General features: G+C 39.0%; 1 protein-coding gene across 1 annotated transcript in view; it reads left to right on the top strand.

Annotated features, from left to right (window-relative positions):
- The window catches only part of LIMA1 (LIM domain and actin binding 1), a 107,315-nt gene that overhangs the window by 34,833 nt on the left and 51,087 nt on the right, over window positions 1-21,395 (top strand). Inside the window, exon 3 of the mRNA XM_006900267.1 lies at window positions 8,596-9,060. Coding sequence (XP_006900329.1) covers window positions 8,596-9,060 — 465 coding nt within the window. The remainder of the gene's footprint in view (window positions 1-8,595; window positions 9,061-21,395) is intronic.

The raw sequence follows: 21,395 nt of genomic DNA on the forward strand, positions 1-21,395 counted from the left end.
AGTTCAGGCTGCTTTGAAGGAAATGGCAAAAAATAAGGCTCCAGGAATAGATGGTATACCAATTGACATATTTCAGTTAACAGATGCTGCCCTGGACATGCTCACCAAGTTGTGCCAAGAAATCTGGAGAACGACCACTTGGCCAATACCCAATAGGTGAGGAAATATAACTCTCAGACACTGTTAATAGGAAGTCAGTTAGAGAATATTTATTAAAATGTTAGGTATATTTTATACCAGTTAATCTAGCAATTTCACTTGTAGGGATTATTTTTTAGAAAAATTACAAATTAGAAAAAATAAATGTAAAAGGGCATTTGTTGCACAATTCTTTGGAATACTGAAAATTTTTAAACAATGCAGATTTTACAGTAACTGAGTGGTAAAATTCTTTATGATTGGTAGGATTTTATGTGTAGGGAGAAAGCCAAACCCACATTGCCTTGTAACACTTTTTTTCATAGTTGATTGCAACACATGCTGTTGTTGTTGTTATGTGCTATAGAGCCGCTTGTGACTCATATCAACCCTATGTACAACTGCTCTGAACCCTGCTATAGCCTGTGCCAACCTTAGTGTCTCTGACACACCTACCTCCATTACTCCTATCACTGAATCAATCCATGTCATTGAGGGTCTTCGTCTCTTGTGCTGTCCCTCCACCCTCCCAAATATGATGTTCCTCTCCAAGTACTGGTCCCTCCTTGCAGCATGCACAAAGTATGTCAAATGAAGCTTCACTTGCCTCCAAGGAGCAGCCTCTCCAGGACGAACCTGTTTATTTTCCTTGCAGTCCATGGTATATTCAGTAGTCTTCTCCAATGCCACAGCTCAAAGGCATCAATTCTTCTATAATACCTAGTAATTGTCTAGCTTTCTGAAGCATAGCAAGTACTTGTGAAGACTGTGGACTGTATCAGGCACACCTTAGTCTCCAGACTGATATCACTGCTTTTCAGTACCCTGGAGAGGTCCCTGACAGCAGACTTTACCAGTGCAATTTGTCATTTTGATTCCCTGGATGGTGGTACCAACAATGTTGATTGTAGAGCCAAGCAAACTGAAGCTGTTAACAATCTCAGTGTCTTCACTGTCTATCATGATGCTGCCATTTGGTCCCATGGTGAAAATTTTTGTTTTCTTGTTGAGCTTCAATTCATATTGAAGGCTGCAGTCCTTGACCTTCGGCAACAAGCACTTCAGGTCCTCAGTTTCGGTAAGCAGGGTTGTGTCATCTCCATAACAGATTGTTGATGAGTCTACCTCCAATCCTGTTGCCATATTCCTCCTCATAGAGCCCAGCCTCCCAGATTATCTGATCTACATATAGATTGAGGAGATATGGAAATAGGATACATCCCTGGTATGTCTGACATACTTTGGACATGATGTAAAGAGAGACAGGTCCTTGGAGAGGGACATCATGCTTGGTAGGGTGGAAGGACAGTGCAGGAGGGGAAGTCCCTTTATGAGGTGGACTGATTCAGTGACTGGGGTAATCGGGATGGGTGTGTCAGAAGCAATGTAATTGGCACAGGATAGAGCAGGGTTTAGGGTTGTTGTACATAGGGTCGCTATGAGTCGCAAACGACTCGAAGGCACATAACAACAGCAGTACTACAGCCTCTTCTAACTCCAGTCTGCACATCTGGCAGTTCTGTTGATTTCACCTCAGCCAGGGAGCGAGAAAGAGAGTGCAACCCTACAAGGCAGTTATGCAACACATAGTGACCCAGTAACTGCACTGCAGGGTTCTTGTCTTTCTGTTTCCCTCCACCCAAGTTATGGGATTTATTAGGAAAATAACCAGTTACAATTCAATTTAGGAACATCCAAGGTACAATCCTTCAATCAGGATAGCTTCTTCTCAAGCCTGCTCACAGGCAGGTCTCCTTTTGACCTTTAGCTTCACACCTCTGGCCCCTGCCTCAGGGCCCTGGACCAGTATGACCCATCTCTTTTAGTAGTTTTATGGATTATACACATAAATTCTGTCTTTCACACAGCTCTGTCCCTTCTGCCTCTCTGCACCTTCTACTGCTGCTTTCTTTCCTTTTTTAATACTACATGGGTGGCTTAAGCCACATGCATTTAATAATCTTCACTGGCAGAGAGTTAAAATGAAAATTATTTGGCAGGATCCCCAAATCAATAAATAAGGAATTCAGATACAAATGATCAAAAGAGGGGATTGTTACCTATCCCAAGGCCTCAAAGATAGGAGTCTAGGTTTCAGGGTGAATTTGGAGGTAGAACTCTGTGAAAGGCAGTTGTGACAGGAGCTATCTGTCCAACAGCAGTCTCTGGGCTAGCCCTGCTCCCTTTTCAGGCTCAGGGCATGAAGGAAAAGCAGGGAGTTGACTTTGTAAAGCTCTAGAGCAACCTGAGTGGAGGCTAAGATGTGCTGAGGGGACAAACTCATTTAGAGTATTTAGAAGAAAATTCCTGATGGCCTTGGCCACCAAAATTTTGCATCTGTTATAGCTGTTCAATGGTAGTCAAAATGTTCACTTCACTAGGGATGTGTGGACCACTGTGGACCTTTGGAATGAAAGTGTATCCCGTAGATGCATAGACAACATCGATGCATTCATGAACATCTGCCTGGCCAGTGTCACCTACAGACTATTAGGGCCAGCCATCAGGTTGAGCTGAATGACCTCTTTGTAACAAGCCATAGTGTTCACTATGTCCACATGCCCAATGACATGCTGCTTCTTTCTTGGTGGTAGTGAGATTCCTTTGCCCTATAGAGTTTCCAAAGCAAAGGAAGCAGTTGTACTTGGTGGTGGGTAGCACCACATATTCCATATCCTTCTTTATTCCTGATTCTCCTCCTTTCTCTGTTGCGTAAAAAAAAAAAGAAAGGCCTACTGACATGCCTTGGATGGTCACTTACATGCTGTTTAGACCCTATGCGGTGAACTAAGATGTAGACTAGATTCACTAAACATGTTATTAGGCCATTTCATGGAGATGTCCAATGAAACCATGGCCCTAAAGCTCTAAATCAAGGGATCACATCCCTCCTGTGCGGATTTTGGTTAGAGATGATTTGCCTCAGCTGCGCTCTCTCTTTCTTTCTCTTTTGTGTCCTGATTGTAAATAACCTGCCTTAAAACTTCAAGCAATTAAACTTTCTACAGGTATGCAACTTAACTGGTGGCAATTACAGTTTAAAGAGACATTTGACATTACTTGATTGGAGTTTCTTTCCAATGATGTTTTGGTAGTAGGGTTGAAAAGTGAATGTAAAATTATAAAATGGGAACAATAACTAAGTTTGTGCGTTCAAGATATTTAACTGTAAAATGCAAGAAAGACCAGTAGGAGAGACCCAGTTGAGAGAGAATTATTTCTCTTCTCCAAACTTTTTATTTATATAGACTTTTGGATTGATATAGTACAGAATCATATAGTATTACCCTTCATCCACTTTCCCCTAATGTTAAAATCTTATATAACTATAGTACTTTTAATAAAAACTAAGAAATTAAATTGATGCAATGCTTTTAATTACATACAAGATTTTACTCACATTTCACCAGTTTTTCCACTAAGTAGGAAAGATTAATTTTTAAGATATTTTGGACTGGTAAAAGTCTAAACTGTCCATTTCTGAAGGACAAGGAATTTGTTATCAAGTCATCAAGTCGACTGTGACTCACAGCAACCCTGTGAAGATATGAATCTTGCCCTATCCTGCATCATCCTTTGACCTCTGATACACTTGAGTCCATTGTTACAGTCACTGAGTCAGTCCATCTTGTTGGGGGGTTTTGCTGTCTTTCTCTGACTCTCCCTTTCTGAGTAATGCTTTTTTCCATGACCTATGTCTACAAACATTTATAGGAATACCTAAAAAAAAAGATATTCTACAATATAAAGTAAATTTTAATAATGGGAGCAAGTATGTAAATTTACTTCTTTAGCAAATATAGAAGATTTGGATTACAAGATAGCCTGGATTCCCAGAAGTTGATTTTTTTCCTTTTCTCTCCATGAGGAAAAAAATATACCATTCCAGGAAAATTACAGGGTCAATGAAAGGGATGAAGACCCTCCCAAAATGGCTTGATACAGTGACTGCAGCAATGAGTTTTAACAAGTTGAAATGGTGATGGGGGTAAGGATAGAACAGGATTCTAATCAGTTGTTCTTAGGATTGCTATGAGTCATAATCAAGAGCATATGAGAAAGATGTTTACCTGTATTTTGTTATTCCCACTCTTCACAATGTAATCCATACTTTATAATCACTGTCAAATACCTTTACATCATCAGTTAAACACAGGTAAACATCTTTTTTTATATTCCCTGTTTTCAGCTGAGATTCATGTGAAATCATCTTTTGTTCTACATTCTTTTTTGAATCCCGCTTAAGTTTCTGGCAGTTCCCTGTCAATGTTTGACTGCAACCATTTATTAATGATGTTCAGCAAAATTCTGCTTGTGTGTGATATTAATTATATTATTTAATAATGTTAACATTCTGTTGAATCATTTTTGTTTGGAATAAGCACATATATGGATCTCTGCCATTTAATTGGCAAGGTGACTGTCTTCCAGATTTCTTGCTCATAGAAGAGTAAATACTTCTAGCATTGTATCCATTTGTGAAACTAGAGCATTGGTATGGTTTTTCTCATTTCAGGCATGACCAAGGAAGGAACATACCCAAATTTTTTAAACTGGAGTGATATTTAGAACTGAAAAAAATTACAGTTGGAGGCCTAGTAAAACTTCATTTCCTCTTCAGAAAACAAGGGCATCATACTGCATGGCATCCAATTCTCTTTCAGCTTGGCTTCTTTAAAGGGTCAGAAACAGTGGTGCCTTGGTCAAAGATGGCAGCTGACTATACCACTTTGAATGTGTTTTGCTCTCCACAGTTCTGCCAATAACTCAGTCTCATGCATCAAGTTCTTGAAAGGGTTTACTTCACCTTTTCCAAGTCCCCAGTTACGGAGATTCTAGCCATAATTTTTCTCATTTAATTATCATTTTGCACCACTCAGATTTTAAAAATTCAAGCTTATTTTGGTATTTTCTTAATCAAAACTTATTGAACCAGTTAAAACTGTTGGGAAACTTGATTAAAACATCTTATTTGGTTTTTATGCCACTTTTGGGGGCTTGTTTTTCACCAAATTCACCAAAGCCTTCATTGCAGCTTGAACTTCTCCCTTCAGTGTTACTGGTTTTTAATCATGTGCCCCCAGCTGAAATGTCTGGTTATCAGCCAATTCTTTTTGGTACAGTGACTATCCTTTTTATTTTACTCTGTTCTATAATTTTTATTCCTCTTGCATCATTCAATATTTTGTCCCCAGAATACTTCAGTATTGCAACTCAAGGCTTAACTTTTTCTTCAGCTCTTTCAGTGTGAGAAATGCCAAGCATGTTTTTCCCATTTGGCTTTCTAACTCCAGGTCTTTGCATATTCTATTATAATACTTTGTTTTCTTGATCTGTCCTTTGAAATCTTCTTGCAGCTTTTTTACTTCACTTTAGTTGTTCTATTCTCCAGAGCAAATATCAGAGTCTCTTCTTTGGTCCATTATATGTTGCCAAAAGGTTAACAGTTTGAATCCAACTACTGCCCCTCAGGAGGAAGATGGATAGCCTCCTTCCATAAAGATTTACAGCCTCGAAAATTGATGGAGGACCATTAAGCATCTAAATTGACTTTCTGGCAGTGGATTTGGGTTTTGGTTTTTTACTTTCTTTGTATATGGTGTCCTTCATGACCATACCTTATCTTCAGTTTTAGTATTCAGTGCATCAAGCCTCTTCTTCAGATGGTCTTTAAATTCAGGTAGGTTGTACTCAAGGTTGTACTTTAGCTCTCCAAGGCTTATTTTAATTTTTTTTTAACTTGAACTAATGAGCAATTGATGGTTTGTTTCATAGTCTGGCCTTTTTCTCACTGATGATATTGAGCTTCCCCATAATTTTTCTCCACAGGTATGGTGGATGTCTGTGTAGTCACATCATGAAGATCTATATGTGAACTTGCTGTTTATGTTGCTCTAAAAAAGGAATCCTTAATGGTCTTACAAAATTTCTTTGTTGAGTCTTCAACATGATTTCTATTGTCATAGTCATATTTTTCAGCTACTAATTTTTTCTTTGTTCCCAGCTTTCACATTCCTAACACAGTAATTATAAATGTGTTTTGATTGCATGTGTGATAAGTTTCAGACTAGCAAAATTGGTAAATGTCTTCAGTTTCTTAATTTGTAATATACATGTATTATAAAATTAGGTCATGCTATTTTATAATTTCCTTTTCCACTGAACAGTATCTTATGTTGTTGAGTGCTGTTAAGTATGACTCATAAATACGCTGTGAATAATAGATCTGAACTTTGTCCTATCATGCACCATCCTTATCATCCTCTACACAGTTGAATCCATTGCCACAGCTGTTGCCATCTCTTTGAGGGTCTTCCTTTCCTTTTTTGACTCTCCACCTTTCCAAGGATGGTGCCCCTTTCCAAGAATAGTCCCTCTAAGCAACATGTCCAAAATACGTGAAACTAAACTTCACCATCTTTACCTCCAATGAACACTCCGGTTGCACTTTCCCCAATACATATCTTTCAGTTTTTGGCAGTCCATGAGGTATTCAGCACTCTTCCCCAATGCCACAACTCAAATTTATCTGTTCTTCTGCCGTCCTTAGTCATGCATTTTCAAATGCATAGCAGGTGATTGGAAAGTGTGGCTTGAATTAGATGCACTTTAGTCTTTAAACTGACAGCATTGCTCTTCAGGACTTTGGAGAAAGCCCTGACAGCAGACTTTTCCACTGCTATACATATTTTGATCTCCTTACTTCTGGTACCAAGGTTGTTAACTGTGGATCCAAGCAAGATGAAATAGTTGACAATTTGTTAAAATTTTTCTTTTCTCCATCTATCATGATGTTGCTTATCAGTCCAATGATGAAGATTTTTGTTTTCTTAATGTTGAGATGTAATCCATATTGAAGACTGCAGTCCTTGATCTTCTGCAGCAAGCACCTCAGGTCCTTCTCACTTGCAAACAAGCTTATGTCCCCTGCAAAATGCAGATTGTTGATGAACCTTCCTCCAATCCTGATGCCACACTCTTTTCTGGGCCCTTGTATAGGAAGGACAGGGCAGGTACTGGAGACCCAGGTGACTCACTCATTGTGTGACTTGAGTTAATACAGAGCTAAATGTTCCCCTGGTAGTTAAGGCAGCATCAGCTTTTCATTTCTCTTTTCCAGCAAGAAAACACTTAAAGATCTGATACTTGTGATCGATGTATGCCTCCCTCGAGGAAACATCTTTTCCACTAAGATTTAAACACAAAATTAGTAGTTAAAAAATAAAAAATCAAGCTAGTACTCTTGCATAATTTCCTTTTATTTCCAAGCCTAGATGCTTCTTGATGAAGTGGCTCTCTGAGTGTATTAGAAGAGTAATAGGGTGAAAGACTTAATTCCCAATATAGCTACTAATCCTGTTTAATTCCCTGCAGTTTTTTCAGTCCCAGGTTGTTTCTCCTTTCTTTATTAGTTAAAAGACTGGTGAGTACAAACTACAGGAACCTTACGTGTATCTTTCAGGTATCAGAGTTTGTGATTTGGGGGAGGTGATGCTGCTTAAATTATTTGGAAGGAATGTTTTCAAAGTATTGGTCCTTGAATTTTACGTCAACAAGAAAGTTTCTTCTGTTTTTGGAACTGTGGTGACAGCTTTCACGTTGCTTTCCATATCTTATGTATTTCAAAGTCATTTCATCTCGACCAGATGAACTGAAATCTCTCAGTGTAGATGTGGATGTGTGCCTTAAATCAACCAAGTGACCTTTTTTTAGGTATTTTTTTCATATAAAGTCTGGATATTTAAGTTCAACCGAACCTGTAAAATACCTAATTTTCTGATAAATGAGAATTTATAAAAGCTATGCAGAAAAGAGCAGGGGGGAAGGTAATTAGGTTCCAATGTAGAAAATAAAGTTTAATTGCTTTTATGTGTGTAAAATATATCAAACGACTAAATACTATTTCTACAAATACATGTAAAAGTTTGATGAGTTCTTTGTTTCTACATAGTTCAATCCTTGATGCTACAGTCTGTAAATATTGATGTTGCATAGTTTCAGCTACACTGTATCTTTGCCTTATTTAAAAGAAAACACAGGATTCATCACATAATTTTGTGCATGTAATGATGACTATTTATTAATGGTTTCCTACAATGTTTAATGTTTCTGGCATTTTACTTTTTCTGTCTTGCTGTCCCCTTTATCTTTGGGTAAAAATCTCTTGTCTCTATTGTAACTATCATTAGAATCTGGACTCTCTTTCTTCTCCTTTTGTCCTTATAAGGCTATCCTGTTTTATCACTTCCTGCTTCAGCTCCTTACTTTTTCTCTCTTCCCCTCTCCCACTCCTGGGTGGATGCTTTCTCCATGTGGCGGAGCTGTAAGTGTTCACAACTGTCTGAAACAGCAGTGACCAGGAGCTGCTCGAGTTTTAACTTTCATTTTACAAAGAACAACATGTTTGAATGTTACAACAGGCAAGTTGTAACTGGCACTTACTTTTTGTTCTTCTAGAACGCTGAAAATCTCCCTCAGCACTGTAGAAGGGGGATCCTGACTGTGTTAAAGAAGAAGTGGGAGAACCCAGTGCTGGGAGCCGAATCACGCACAGAATCCCTGCGAAACAGCAGCACTGAGATTAGGCACAGAGTCGACCACCCGTCTGCTCAAGTGGCAAACAGCTCTGCGTCTGCAGCTGTGGCTGACCCAGTGGACCAAGGCTCTGCCAGCTCAGGATTGGGCTCCTCTCCTAAAGCTCTCACTCAGCACCAGCATCCCCACTTTGAGGACAGGGAGGATCTTCAAGACCACTGCTCAGAAAGTGAAAAAATGGAAAATTTTCTTACTGAATCCAGGCACGAAGGAGGGAAACCTGAAATCAGTGAAAACACAGATGCTCCAGGCAAAATAGAGAAGTACAACGTTCCGCTGAACAGGCTTAAGATGATGTTTGAGAAAGGCGAATCAACTCAAACCAAGGTAAGCATTTAGCGGGTTTAAACCTTGGGAGAGCCAATTCAAACAACTAATTGAAGCATTGGGGTTTTTCTTTCTAATCTAGACAGCTTGAATACCTGCTGTCTTTGATTCAAGCACTGAGTTAATGAAAATTCTTACATTTTTCTCCAGTAAAATTCTCAAGTATTTATGTAAATACTGGTATTTGTGAGCACCAGACTCTCTCTAGAAATGTAATAGAGTTTGACACTGATTGGATTTTATATTTTTGCACACTCTTTTAATTTGTCTTTTTCTGTCTTTTGTCATGTGTAACTCTAGGGTGTGACTCTCTATCCTTTTGCACACAGCTGCCCTTGGAGCATTAAGGCCAGAGTTTAGCTTTAAGACTGAGGCTTAGTTGTCTGTTTGCTAGCCAAATCCCATCTCTTTTCAACTCCCTCATCTGTGCCTTCCAACAAATGTTTTCTATCAGCTAAAATCCTCTCCTAGGAAAAAACCAATGAAGATAGCCAGAATAGCTGTAGCCTTCAGGAATTCTGACTTGCAAATGCACAGGGTTGCATTTTCCTACAACTGCTAATGAAATTTGATCCTTCATGTGGATTGCAGACTGGGTCCCCAGAGGGAATTACTTAACTAGAAAATTAGTTACATATGCTGGTGACTTATAACACAATCCAGAGGCCGCAGCACTGGTAGATTTTTCCAGTTTTTCTCATGCTTTCCTACATATCTGACTTTGTACACGGGATGATTTTTTACGACGGACATTGTAGCGAATAATAAAAAACTGATCTGATAGAGGGTAAAGTCATCATTTAGATGTCATCTAGATAGGAAAGGGGATTTTTTTAAAGCTAAATATTTAGCCCAAATTCCTACATTTGTGAAGGATGAAGCATTCTTTCTGTGGTAAAAATGAGTGTGTTCATCTTCTAGGCCTCAGTTTTGTTACATGTGACTTAGTTAAATCCCTTCCTGTAACTTGCAGTGCTTTCCTGCCTAGAAAAAAAAGTTATGTGTTTGGGAATCCTCTACTTGCGGAAGTGGGAAGGAATTTTTCCAAGCTTTGCAAAGTCAGAACCCTTTCCTATGTATGAGTTTGAGCTATATACTTTAACACTAAAATAAATTAGCAAGAATCTTATGGCTTAAACTCTCTTCTTTGTCGATTTTTTTCTGTTTTTCAGGCAGGCCATTTCTCAGTCCTCTTTATGGTCTTGATAATTTTATTTTTCCTTTCAAATGGGAAGAATTTTAAATAGAGGGAAAGAAATGTCAGAAATCCTAAATAGAGAGGAAGGGGCTTTGTTGTGACTCAAAGCACCATTGTAAGACTCCTTCTAAAAGACCTTGTCAGGGGCAGGACAGCTGATGTCACAGCAGCACATACAATGTGGATTCAGTGCTCCAGGCTAGTGCATGTCAAAACTGGCCTAAGGTAGGAAATGACTGGGACTGCAGCAAACAAAAATGCTGATTATGTGTAAGGAGCTGGTGAGAGACTCTCTTCTCATAAATGTCTGGAGGGAGATGGGTCAGAACAAGCCTATCTTTTTATGCCTTGTCAGAGTGAAGAAGAATCCCTAGAATGAAAAAAATAAGACCAAAAAACCCCGAATATATTTCTGATGTCACTGAGCAGCCTCACTGTGAAAGAATAAGAAGATAACAGGGTTCTAGGAGTGATGTGGGATTTTTTCCCAGTTTTTTGGTGCTTTTTTTACTTCCTCATTAGTCATTTCTCATTTAATGGACTGTTCAGGGATATGAATAGGGGATATAGGCTTTATAACGGTTTCTAAATAAGCATTATTATTCATGTTAGTACTAGTTCTTGTTTAATATCTCTATAAAGATTTTTTTTAAGATTCTGCCCACATTAAGTTAAAGAATAATCAGTTTGAAACTAGGTTATAAGTGTTGTTAACAAGTCAGTTCAGAAATAAATTGAGTACAGGTTGTATGATTATGAGGACCATTTCCTCCATGATAAAACTTGAGAGAATTGGGCTGAATCTCAAATGGCTGAAAGGAGTCAGGGTCCACATAACCAAACTGAGCCCACTGCCAACAAGCCAGTTCAGACTCCTGGTAACCCTCCATCAGGTCTCTGAAGCTATAAATCTTTTTAAGAGTACATTGCCTAAGTTTTCTCCTGCTGAGTGATAGATTCGAACAGTTGACCTTCCAGTTAGCAGCCCAATACATAATACATTATATCACCATCATCCATAGCAAAATCAAACCAAACTCATTGCCATCAAGTCAGTTCTGACTTGTAGTGACCTTCCTTCTCCAAAGGACAGCTGATAGATTCAAACTGTTGACATTTGATTTGGTAGGCTGCCAGGGCTCCTTAATGTCTATATAGATAATGGAAGTTTTTGGTTTTACCCTCCTAAATCTTGAGCTCTGGTGGCCTAGTGGTAAGAACCTGCATTGCAATCCCATAGGCACACAGTTTGAATCCACCACCTGCTACATGAAAGAGAGAAAAGGATGGACAGTCTCCTCCTGTGTGATTTACTGTCTCTGACAGTCTTCTAAATGGTCAGCTAGATGGTTCTGACTTGAGAACACACAACAATAAATCTTGAGTCAAAAAAAAGGTGCATGATCTTTTCATTCACTTGCTATAAGCTGGACAGTGAATAAGGATGAAGTGTGATTGATGCTTTTTAACTGTGATGTTGGAGAACAGTACTTAATAGCACACGGACTTCCAAGAAAACAATCAGATATGTCTTGGAAAATGTGCAGCCACCATGTTCCTTGAAGGCAAGGATGGAGAAGCTTCATCTCACATACTTTGGGCATATTTTTAGGAGAGGTTGTTCTTTGGAAAGGGACATCATGTTTGGAAAGGTAGAGAGAAGAGAAAAGAGATGGATTGAAACAGTGTGTGAACAACAGTTGTATTGGAAATGATAAGGGCGGGATTGAGATCTGTTGTTCATAGGTCAGTATGCATTATGCTCAATATGATGGCACCTAACAACAACCAGTCTATAATTTCTTTAAAAGTAAAGAAATTCTTTTATTCTTTTCTCTATGGTTAGCACAATGGCTTAGCTCTTTGTGTTTATTTAGTTAAAAGGAAGAAAGAAGCTTATAACCTAAATAGTTTCTAAATTATGAGAATGTTCTCTACTTACTCATTACTTTTGGTGAATGGCTAGATTTTTTAGGTCAGATGGTTTACTTGAACAAGATGGTTCTAATATCTATGAGTGAATGAGTCATGAGTGGATTAATGTGACCTATAATCATTGAGTAGCTCTGGTGGCCTACTGATAAGAAGCATGCTGCAATCCCAAAGGTATGTGGTTCAAATCCACCTGTTGCTCTGTGGCAGAAGGATGGACAATATCCTCCCATGCAATTACTACTTCTGAAAACCTGCTGGAGGGTTAGCTGTGGGTCACTTCTCACTCAATGCTAGATAACAACAACTACAACAAAATCATTACTAGAAAAGAGAAATGCTCTAATGACCTATACTAGATGTGGTTTAGCATTCTATGACAACATGAGTTTCGTTTAGTAGGAAATAACTTTTCTAGGCATCCTTTTATGGGAGAAGGGAGAAGAAAGCTAATCAGCTCCTTACAACCATTGTCCATCTAGTGCCACCTTAAAATTTGAATCCATGCTCTTTAGAAGTAAAATGGAATTATTAAAAATGTTTATCTTCCATTTCTAGAATGACAAAAAATGTAGGACGTATATGACAACTCCTTAAGTCTTGGTTATTTGTTTATTTTCTAACATATTTGGCCCACAGAAATCTTTGTATAAGAGTATAGAGACCATCGCTTCTCGGCCTTTTGGCTAAGATCAAGTGAAGAGTATAGAGACCAGACACCCAAGTGGTATATTTCTGCCTTCATAGCCATTTCAAACATTGTCCTTTCTTTGGGTCAAAATTTGACTATTCGCCGTAATGCAAGGAAGTAAGACTGGATATGAACATTCCTGTCTTCTACACAGATTGTGACTACGGCTTCAGTACAGTGTTTCTATCCCCCCCACCCCCCACCCCAATCCCCATCTCAAAAATACATTCATGCTTTTGCAACTAATCAAGAAGGATTGTTGTTATTATGTGCTATCTAGTCAGAACCAGCTCACTTCAGCAGGTTACAGAGAGCGAAGATTGCTCATCTTTCTCCTGTGCAGCAGCTAGTAGATTAGAACTGCCTGCCTTTGGGTTGGCAGGACAACTCCTATCACTAAGCCACCAGAACTCCCTAACCAGGGATAAGAGGTAGTAATGAGAATAAGAAACAATTCTCCTTGTGCATTTTTTATTATCTGTAGTATATTTTAATGTTTTCAGTTAAGTGTCATCATAGGAGAGGAAGACTCTCAGTGAGATAGCTTGACACAGTGACTTCTACAATAGACTTAGACACAGCAGAGATTATGAGGATGGCAGAGGCTTGGGTAGGGTTTAATTCTGTTATACATAGTGAGTTGAATATACATTATGAGTTGAATCCAAGTCCATAGTACTAACAATAACAGCAGATAATGATGTTTTAATTGATTTTAACTTGTTTTAAATTATAAAAATGAACAGTACATTCAGATAAAGTAAAAGTACCTATAAAAAGTGGAAGTTTGCTCTGCCCCACCCTTTTACTTTTTACTACTTCTCCCCTTTGACTCATTGCCCTTGATTCCCTTAGAACTTCTGTTCCCCTTATCAGTGTAAGAATAGATCAAAACACCAACAAAGCTACACTTGTTACTATGAGAATAAAACTGCCCTTATTCAGACAGTCTAACATTTTTGTGGGTTTTTTTCTTATAAGTTCCTGGAAGTGACACTTGGTATTTTGTTTAGCTTTGCATGGTGCTAGTATAAAACATTATCTATGTTGATAGAGGAGAGTGAATCCTTGAGGAGGTAAGGCAAACAAGTTAAAATCAGATCTGTATTCATGAAATCTTTTCCCTGTAGCCAGCCAGTCTATAATATACATGAAACAATTTATATATGCCTCTTAAAGGATGGCGAGGTGTCCATGTTGTTGTTATGTGCTGTCAAGTCACCGGCAACTCATTGGGACCCTATGTACAATAGGTCTGCACCTTGGCCTATCCTGAGCAAATCTCATTGTCTCCAGCACATCTGCTACTATTACCCCAATAATTGTGTCAATCCAGTTCATCCAGGGTCTTCCTCTTCTGCACTGTCCCTCCCTCTATCCTCCCAAACATAATATCTTTCTCCAAGGACAGGTCCCTCCTGGCAACATGCCCAAAGTCTGTGAGACAGAGCTTCAAAATCATTGTCTCTGTGGAGCAGCTTGGTTTCACCCTCTCCAGGACTGACTTGTTTATCTCTTAGCAGTCCATCATGGTATGTTCAATACTCTTTTCCAGTACCACAAGTCAAAGACATCAATTCTTCTTCTATCATCCTTAGTCAGTATCTGTAGCATTTTATTTTTCTCTGTTTGAGTTAATAATTGTACCCCTTCCTTAATTAATATTATCTTAAATTTTTTCCTTGGTTTTATTAATATTTATTTTTTAATTTCTTAAAATTCTCACTTTTTTCAATTTTATTTTATTGTTATTGTGTGTGTGTGTGTGTGTGTGTGTGTGTGTGTGTATGTGTGTACCATCAAATCAGATTTGACTGGTACAGGAGGAAATTGTTCCTCCTTCTCCAGCAAAGCGTCTGGTGGATTTGAACCACATACCTCTGGGATTGCAGTGTAGCTTCTTTCCACTAGGCCACCAGAGCTCGCCTGGTTTTATTAATATTTCTTTAAAAAGTTGTTTAAAACTGCCATTTTTGTCTCCTATGAGCAGCCAGTGGATTCAAACGACTGACCTATCAGCTAACAGTCATGAGTTAGGATGAATACAGTTCTGAGAATGTTCATAATTGGTATTGCTGAGTACCTCAAATCAGAACCACCCTATATCTGACCCTCCAATGGATTTTTAGAGGCAGTTAAATACACAAGATTGCTCATCCTTCTCCTGCTGAGCAGCAGGTAGATTCGTACCAAATAACCTTTGCTTTCTCAGCACACTTCCTTTTTGTTTTGCTTTCAAATCATGGAACATGTGATAGGCTTAGTATGAGAGATAGGATGTGGAGAAAAAGCATTTAGAGAGCCAGTTTGCATCACTGTGGCATCTAATAGAGCCATCCTGGTGTAGGAGACTATACTTCTTAATAGCTTTTAAACAGGTTCATTGAAAATAAATGTTCGTTGAAAAGAAATCTGAGTTTGAGTGGTCTAGAAAGACTTCATTTCTCCCCAACTTTCACTCCCTCTAAGAAGCTCTGGTGGCATAGTATTAAGTGCTTGGCTGATAACCAGAAAATAGGTAGTTTGAATCCCATCAGCTGCTCTGTGGAAAAATATGTGGCAGTTCACTTCTATAAAGATTACAGTCTTGGAAACCCTATAAAACAGTTCTTTCCTGTCCTGTAGGTTGAGTCAGAATCAACTCAGTACCTGTGGGGTTTGGATATTATTGTTTTTGTCTTCCTTCTATTGGAGTGTCTTTGGGATTGCAGCACAGCTTCTTACTACCAGGTCACCAGAGCTCCCTAAGGTATCACTGGGTGAACTCAAACCCCTAATCTTTGGTTCATTGCTGAGTATGTTAGCAGTTTACACTACCCATAACTAAACCTGTTGCCACTGAGTCACTTCCAATTCATAGTGACCCTAAAGGGCAGAGTAGAACTGCCCCACGCATTTCTAAGGCTGCCAGCTTTATGAAAGCAGACATTTGTCATCTCCTGAGCAGCCAGTGGGTACAAACCACTGCCCTTTCAGCTAATAGCCAAGCACAAGTTAGGATGTTATAATCTCTATTTTACAGATAGAAACAGCTGAAGTCAGAGAAGTTAACCGATTATGTCATGTGCCCAGTTAATGTAGAACAAGGACTGAAATTGTCTGTGACCCTTCTACTATATAACACTACTTTCATGGACATTATAAGTAACTGTTGAATAAAAACAACTGTTGACATTCCTACATAACTTTGACATCTAAAGAAAACAAGAAGAATTTAAAAGATATCAACAGCTGTATTCATGAAAATGTTAGTTAACCCTGTAGCTTTCTTTTTCCTTAGCTCCTTCTACATTTTAGAATCTATTTCAACTGATTGGAAAGCATCAGGGCAATGAACAGAATACATTGATTGGCAAGAAATTTGATACTAAAAACTTTTCATTAGGAGCCTGTAGTTTTGAAGTTTGTTATTCTTACTCTTAGCATGGGGATTATGTAGTCATCTGAACAGTAGAGTGTGAACACACCGCTAGAAGTGAAAAGGAAAACAATCTTATAAATGGGGGGAGGGGAATAGCCCTACTAATTTCATACAAAACTCTTGATCCTTTGGTTTTACTAGTTCTGTATTTAGTGTTTAGTGTTTAGTGTCCTTTCGTTTTTGTTTCCATGTCTGTTAGCTTGCATGTTACCGTGATGCTGGAAGTTGTGCCATCAAATTCTGTATCAAAGAATTCTATATCAAATTCTAGTAAGCTCACCCATTGTGAACAGTGGAGTTTACAGATTAGGAAAAAGGACCTAGCAGTTTACTTCTCAAAAAATGGCCAGTGGAAGCCTGAACAATAGCAGTAAAACATTGTCTGATATAGTGATGTAAATCAGCCTCTCAGGATGGAAGACACTGTGGACTTTGTCCTCAAAGTAGAGTTGACTTACTTTAATGACATAAATGGAGTAAAGCTTTTGGTACCTCCATTTGCTAGTGTAGCACGACTCAAAACAAGAAGAAAGGAGGCAATCTTGGAAGTGACTTGCTGTCTCCCAGATCTGTGTAATAAAGTGCTTATGGATATTGCAAAAAAAAAAAAAACCAAACAACAAGAAATAGGTGCAGACGTCCATTAATAATTGGAACATAGAGTGTATGAAGTATGAATTTGGAAAAATTGGTCGTTGTTAAAAAATGAAATGTAACCCTTGAAGAAAGATACCCTATGTATTAATGAGATGGAATGGACTATTACTTGAAGACAGATGTTTTTGTTGTTGTTGATTACCTTCAAGTCGAGCATGACTCATAGCGACCCTATGAACAAAAGGCTTGAAAGCCCCTCTACAACTATTGGCATTTATCAAAGTTCATAGAATTTCCAGAGGCATGTTATTTAGGAAGTGGATGCCACTCCTGCTTCCAAACCTGTCATAGTATGTTATTGTTGTTATGTGCCGTTGAGTCACTTGCAGTGTATAGCGACCCTATATGTACAGCAGCTCTGAACCCTTCCTTGTCCTGAGCGAGTCCCACTAATTCTGACACACCAACCCCCATTACCCCAGTTACTGTATCAATCCATCTCATCTGGTGTCTCCCTCTCCTGCGCTGTCCGTCCACCCTTCTGAGCATGATGTCCTTCTCCAGGGACTGATATCTCCTGGCCACATGCCCAAAGTAAGTGGGGCAGAGCTTAAAAATCCTAGCCTCCAAGGAGAGACTTGGTTTCACCCTCTCCTGGACAGACCTATTTGTTTTCTTGGCAGTCCGTGGTGTGTTCAAGACTCTTCTCCAGCACCATAACTATTCTGTCATCCTTAGTCATGTCCAGCTCTCTGAAGCATAACAAATAATTGAGAAGACCATGGCCTGGATTAGGCACATTTTTGTCTCTAGACTGACATCGTTGCTCTTCAGCACTCTGGAGAGGCCCATGACAGCAGATTTTCCCAATGCAGTTCATCTTTTGAGTTCCTGAATTTTTTAATTTTCTTTCCCGAGTTTTTTTGTTTGTTTGTTTGTTTCCTTATTTTCTCACGACTGGGGCAGTTGGCTTGCCCCATATTAGATGGAGAAGTTGAGATTGTTACCAATTACAGCTTGCTCAGTTCCACAATCAACACTTTTAATACCAGCAGTCAGGAAGTCAAAAGACGAATTGCATTAGAAGACATATAGCCCTACATATTAATGAGATGGATTATACTGTTAATGAGATGATACTGGCTTTTTTTTTATTGAAAGTAAGAGTTATTGAGCTGTATCTTAGTACAGACTCTGGGGTTTGCCCATAGTGCTTTAGAGGTACAAAGCCCGAACATTCTGCCAATTCTTTAGCAGGGAAAGCAGGAAGTTGACAGCCAGGTGGACATTGTAAACAAGTCCATCATCTGTCATCTTCACATGGCCAACAGCCACAGCCAGACACAGGACCTTTTTCATCTGGAATTTGATGGTGGACTCCACCTCGTCTACTTTTGCCACCATGTTCTCATTGTGGGTCAGCAGAGAAGGGAACTTGCCAGCCTTATTCAGGCCTGGGCCTATGATTCTTGGGATCTGCTTGATCAGGATTCAGAGGTCAAAAAGGCATCATACTTCTTAGCCAGCTTTTTTACTAGGTTCTTGTTTTTGTTGAGTTTTTTCAGCGCTTTGATGTCCATGTGGGGGATATCCACAGCCTTGGCTTCATCACAGTGCTGCATATCCCCAAGAACACACAATGAGAACTTGGGGCATAGAGTGGACTTAAGCCTGACAGCCCCTGAGAAGCACTTATCCTTCTGAGGGTCTTAGTTCTTCAAACTTATCTGCAGGTTCACAGTCTCCATTTGCACTGGTTCCCATGCAGGACTTCCCGCACCGCCTTGTAGAGGGTGTCACAAGAGACTTTGCTGCTCCTGGTTCTTAGTGCCACAGTAACCGGAAAAGACCGATATTGGCAATTTTTAATTGAATAAGCATACGGTCTACTATGCTGAATGGCAAATTAAAGAAGAATGGTATCATTAACAGTTTTAGTTTGCTTGGCTCCACGATCAACACTCTTGGTAACAGCAGCCAGGAAATCAAGAGACGAATTGCATTGGGAAAGTCAGCTGTGAGGGACCTCTCAAGAGTACTGAAGAGCAACAACATCAGACTGGAGACTAAGGTGCATCTGATCTGGGCTGTAGTCCTCCCAATTACATGTTATGCATCAGAGAGTTGGACAGTGAATAGGGTTGATAGAAAGAGAATTGATGCCTTTGAGCTGTGGTGCTGGAGAAGAGTGTTGAATATACCATGGACTGCTAGGAGAACAAACAGGTTTGTCCTGGAGGAGGTGAAGCCCGAATGCTCCTTGGAATCAAGGATTCTGAAGCTTTGTCTGACATACTTTGAGCAGGTTGCAAGGAGGAACTGGTCCTTGGAGAGGGACATCATGTTTGGCAGAGTAGAGAGGCGGTGAAGGAGAGGAAGACCGATGAAATGGATCAATTCTGTGACTGTGGGAATAAGTGCATTTGAGATGGCTAGGTTGGCACAGGATAGAACGGCATTTAGAACTCTTGTGCATAGGGTCACTATGAGTCGCAAATGACTCGATGGCACATAACAACAACAATCATATGGTCTACTATGCTAAATGGCAAATTAAAGAAGAATGGTATCACATTTGTTGTAAAAAAGACCTCACAGTGTCAATGATACGATAATATCCAAATGTCTACATGGGGAATACCAGTTAATATGACTGGTGGTCAAGTTTTAGGGAGCGCTGGTGGCCTAGCAAGTGGTAAGAAGCAGCATTGCAATCCCAAAGGTACACAGTTTGAATCTACAGCTGCTGCTCCACTGGAAAAGGATGGACAGTCTAATCTCGTGCAATTTCCTGCCTCTGACAACCCGTTGGAGGGTCACCTAGGAGTTGGTTCTGACTCAGTGGCACACAACAACAACAACAACACAGCATGCAAGTTTATGTGCTAGCCACTAATACCAAGCGTGAAAATGTTTATTTTCTTACCAGCTTTTGCAGTCTGAAATTACTTGACTTAAACATGCAATAAAGATACATTGATAATTTACTGTGATTAGCATGCAGATTCAAACAAAGGAAGATCAGTAATTGGAAAATGATGCTTTTAATGATAGAAATTACTCTGGCAGTCACATGATAGAGTTTTGCAAGACCAAGATAAATTCATGGCAATTTTTTTCCCCAGCAGCATAAATGGTAACTGTATACATGGATCTTAGTGGATTAAACACACAGGAATCAAATTTACTTCATCTGTGGGAAGAAAAAAAATGGCATTGTTCTTTGTTCTGATAGTGTCATCAGTCAAAACAAGGTCATAAAATGACTTTCAAACAAATCATGAATTGCTTATTATCCAAGTTCAAGCTAGAGAAAATAAAAAACAAGTCCATAAGAGCCAGAGTACAACCTTGAATATATTCTACCTGAACTTAAACATGGTCTTAAAAACAGGTTTGATGTATTAAGCACTAATGACTATAGACTATATGAATTGAGAAATTACTTCAAGGACAACAGACATGAAGAAAGCAAAAGGTTGTTAAAGAAAAGAACAAAATGAATGTTAAAATTAATTAAAAGGCAAGAAGAAAATATTTTAACTTTTTAAAAAGGGAAGAAGAAAGAAAATAATAAAATGAATGTACGAAAAGTTGCTTTTGAAACAAACAGATATGTCTTGGAGAGGGTGCAAGCCAGAGTGCTCCTTGTAGACAAAGATGACAAAACTTAGTCTCATGTACTTTGGACATGTTTCTACGAAAGGATATTCCTTGAGAGGGACATCATGCTTGGAAAGGTGCAGAGTCAGTGAAAGAGAGGAAAAATCTCAATGAGATGGATTGACACAGTGACTGCAGCAATGAGAGCAAGTGTAATAGATGTTGAAGATGGCACAGGGTTCAGACCTGTTGTTCATAGCATCACTATGAGATGTAGTTGACTCAACAGCACCTAGCAATACCAATAAAGCATGTAGAGGAAATGATTAACTAGAACTGAATAGAGGATCTCAGAGGTATTCTTATGACGTTTTCATAGATGTGGAGTTAGAAAAACAAAAGAGAAAGATCACACTTAACATTTCTCAAGCTGGAAGAAAAAATTCCAGCCTTTCAATACTGAAGAATTCTGTGAACAAATTACTGACACAAGAAGCATCAGAAGAAGGAAGAAATACACAGAGCCATTGCACTAAAAAAAATGAAAATGGTTGATAATTCAAGAGGTTACATATGACCAAGAAACTGGTGGTATTGAAGGAAGATGCTCAAGCTGCACTGATGGTTCCAGGAATTGACAAAATAGCAGCTGAGATGTTTCAACAAATGACTGCAACTCTGGAAACATTCAGTCATCTGTTCCAACAAAGTAAGAATGTACTTCCATCAGCCCAACCAATGAAATAGATCCATGTTTTTTCCCATTTCAAAAAAAAGATGATCCAAAATGAAATGGAATTTGTTCCTAGCTTTTCTGTAATGAAGTTTATAGTCCTTGGTTTTAGTCCTAGGTCCATGATCCACCTTGAGTTGGTTTTTGTGTATGGAGTGAG

This window comes from Elephantulus edwardii, unplaced genomic scaffold, assembly GCF_000299155.1.
Source record: "Elephantulus edwardii isolate Elephantulus edwardi_28Jun2011 unplaced genomic scaffold, EleEdw1.0 scaffold00278, whole genome shotgun sequence".
Classification (NCBI taxonomy): Eukaryota; Metazoa; Chordata; class Mammalia; order Macroscelidea; family Macroscelididae; genus Elephantulus; species Elephantulus edwardii.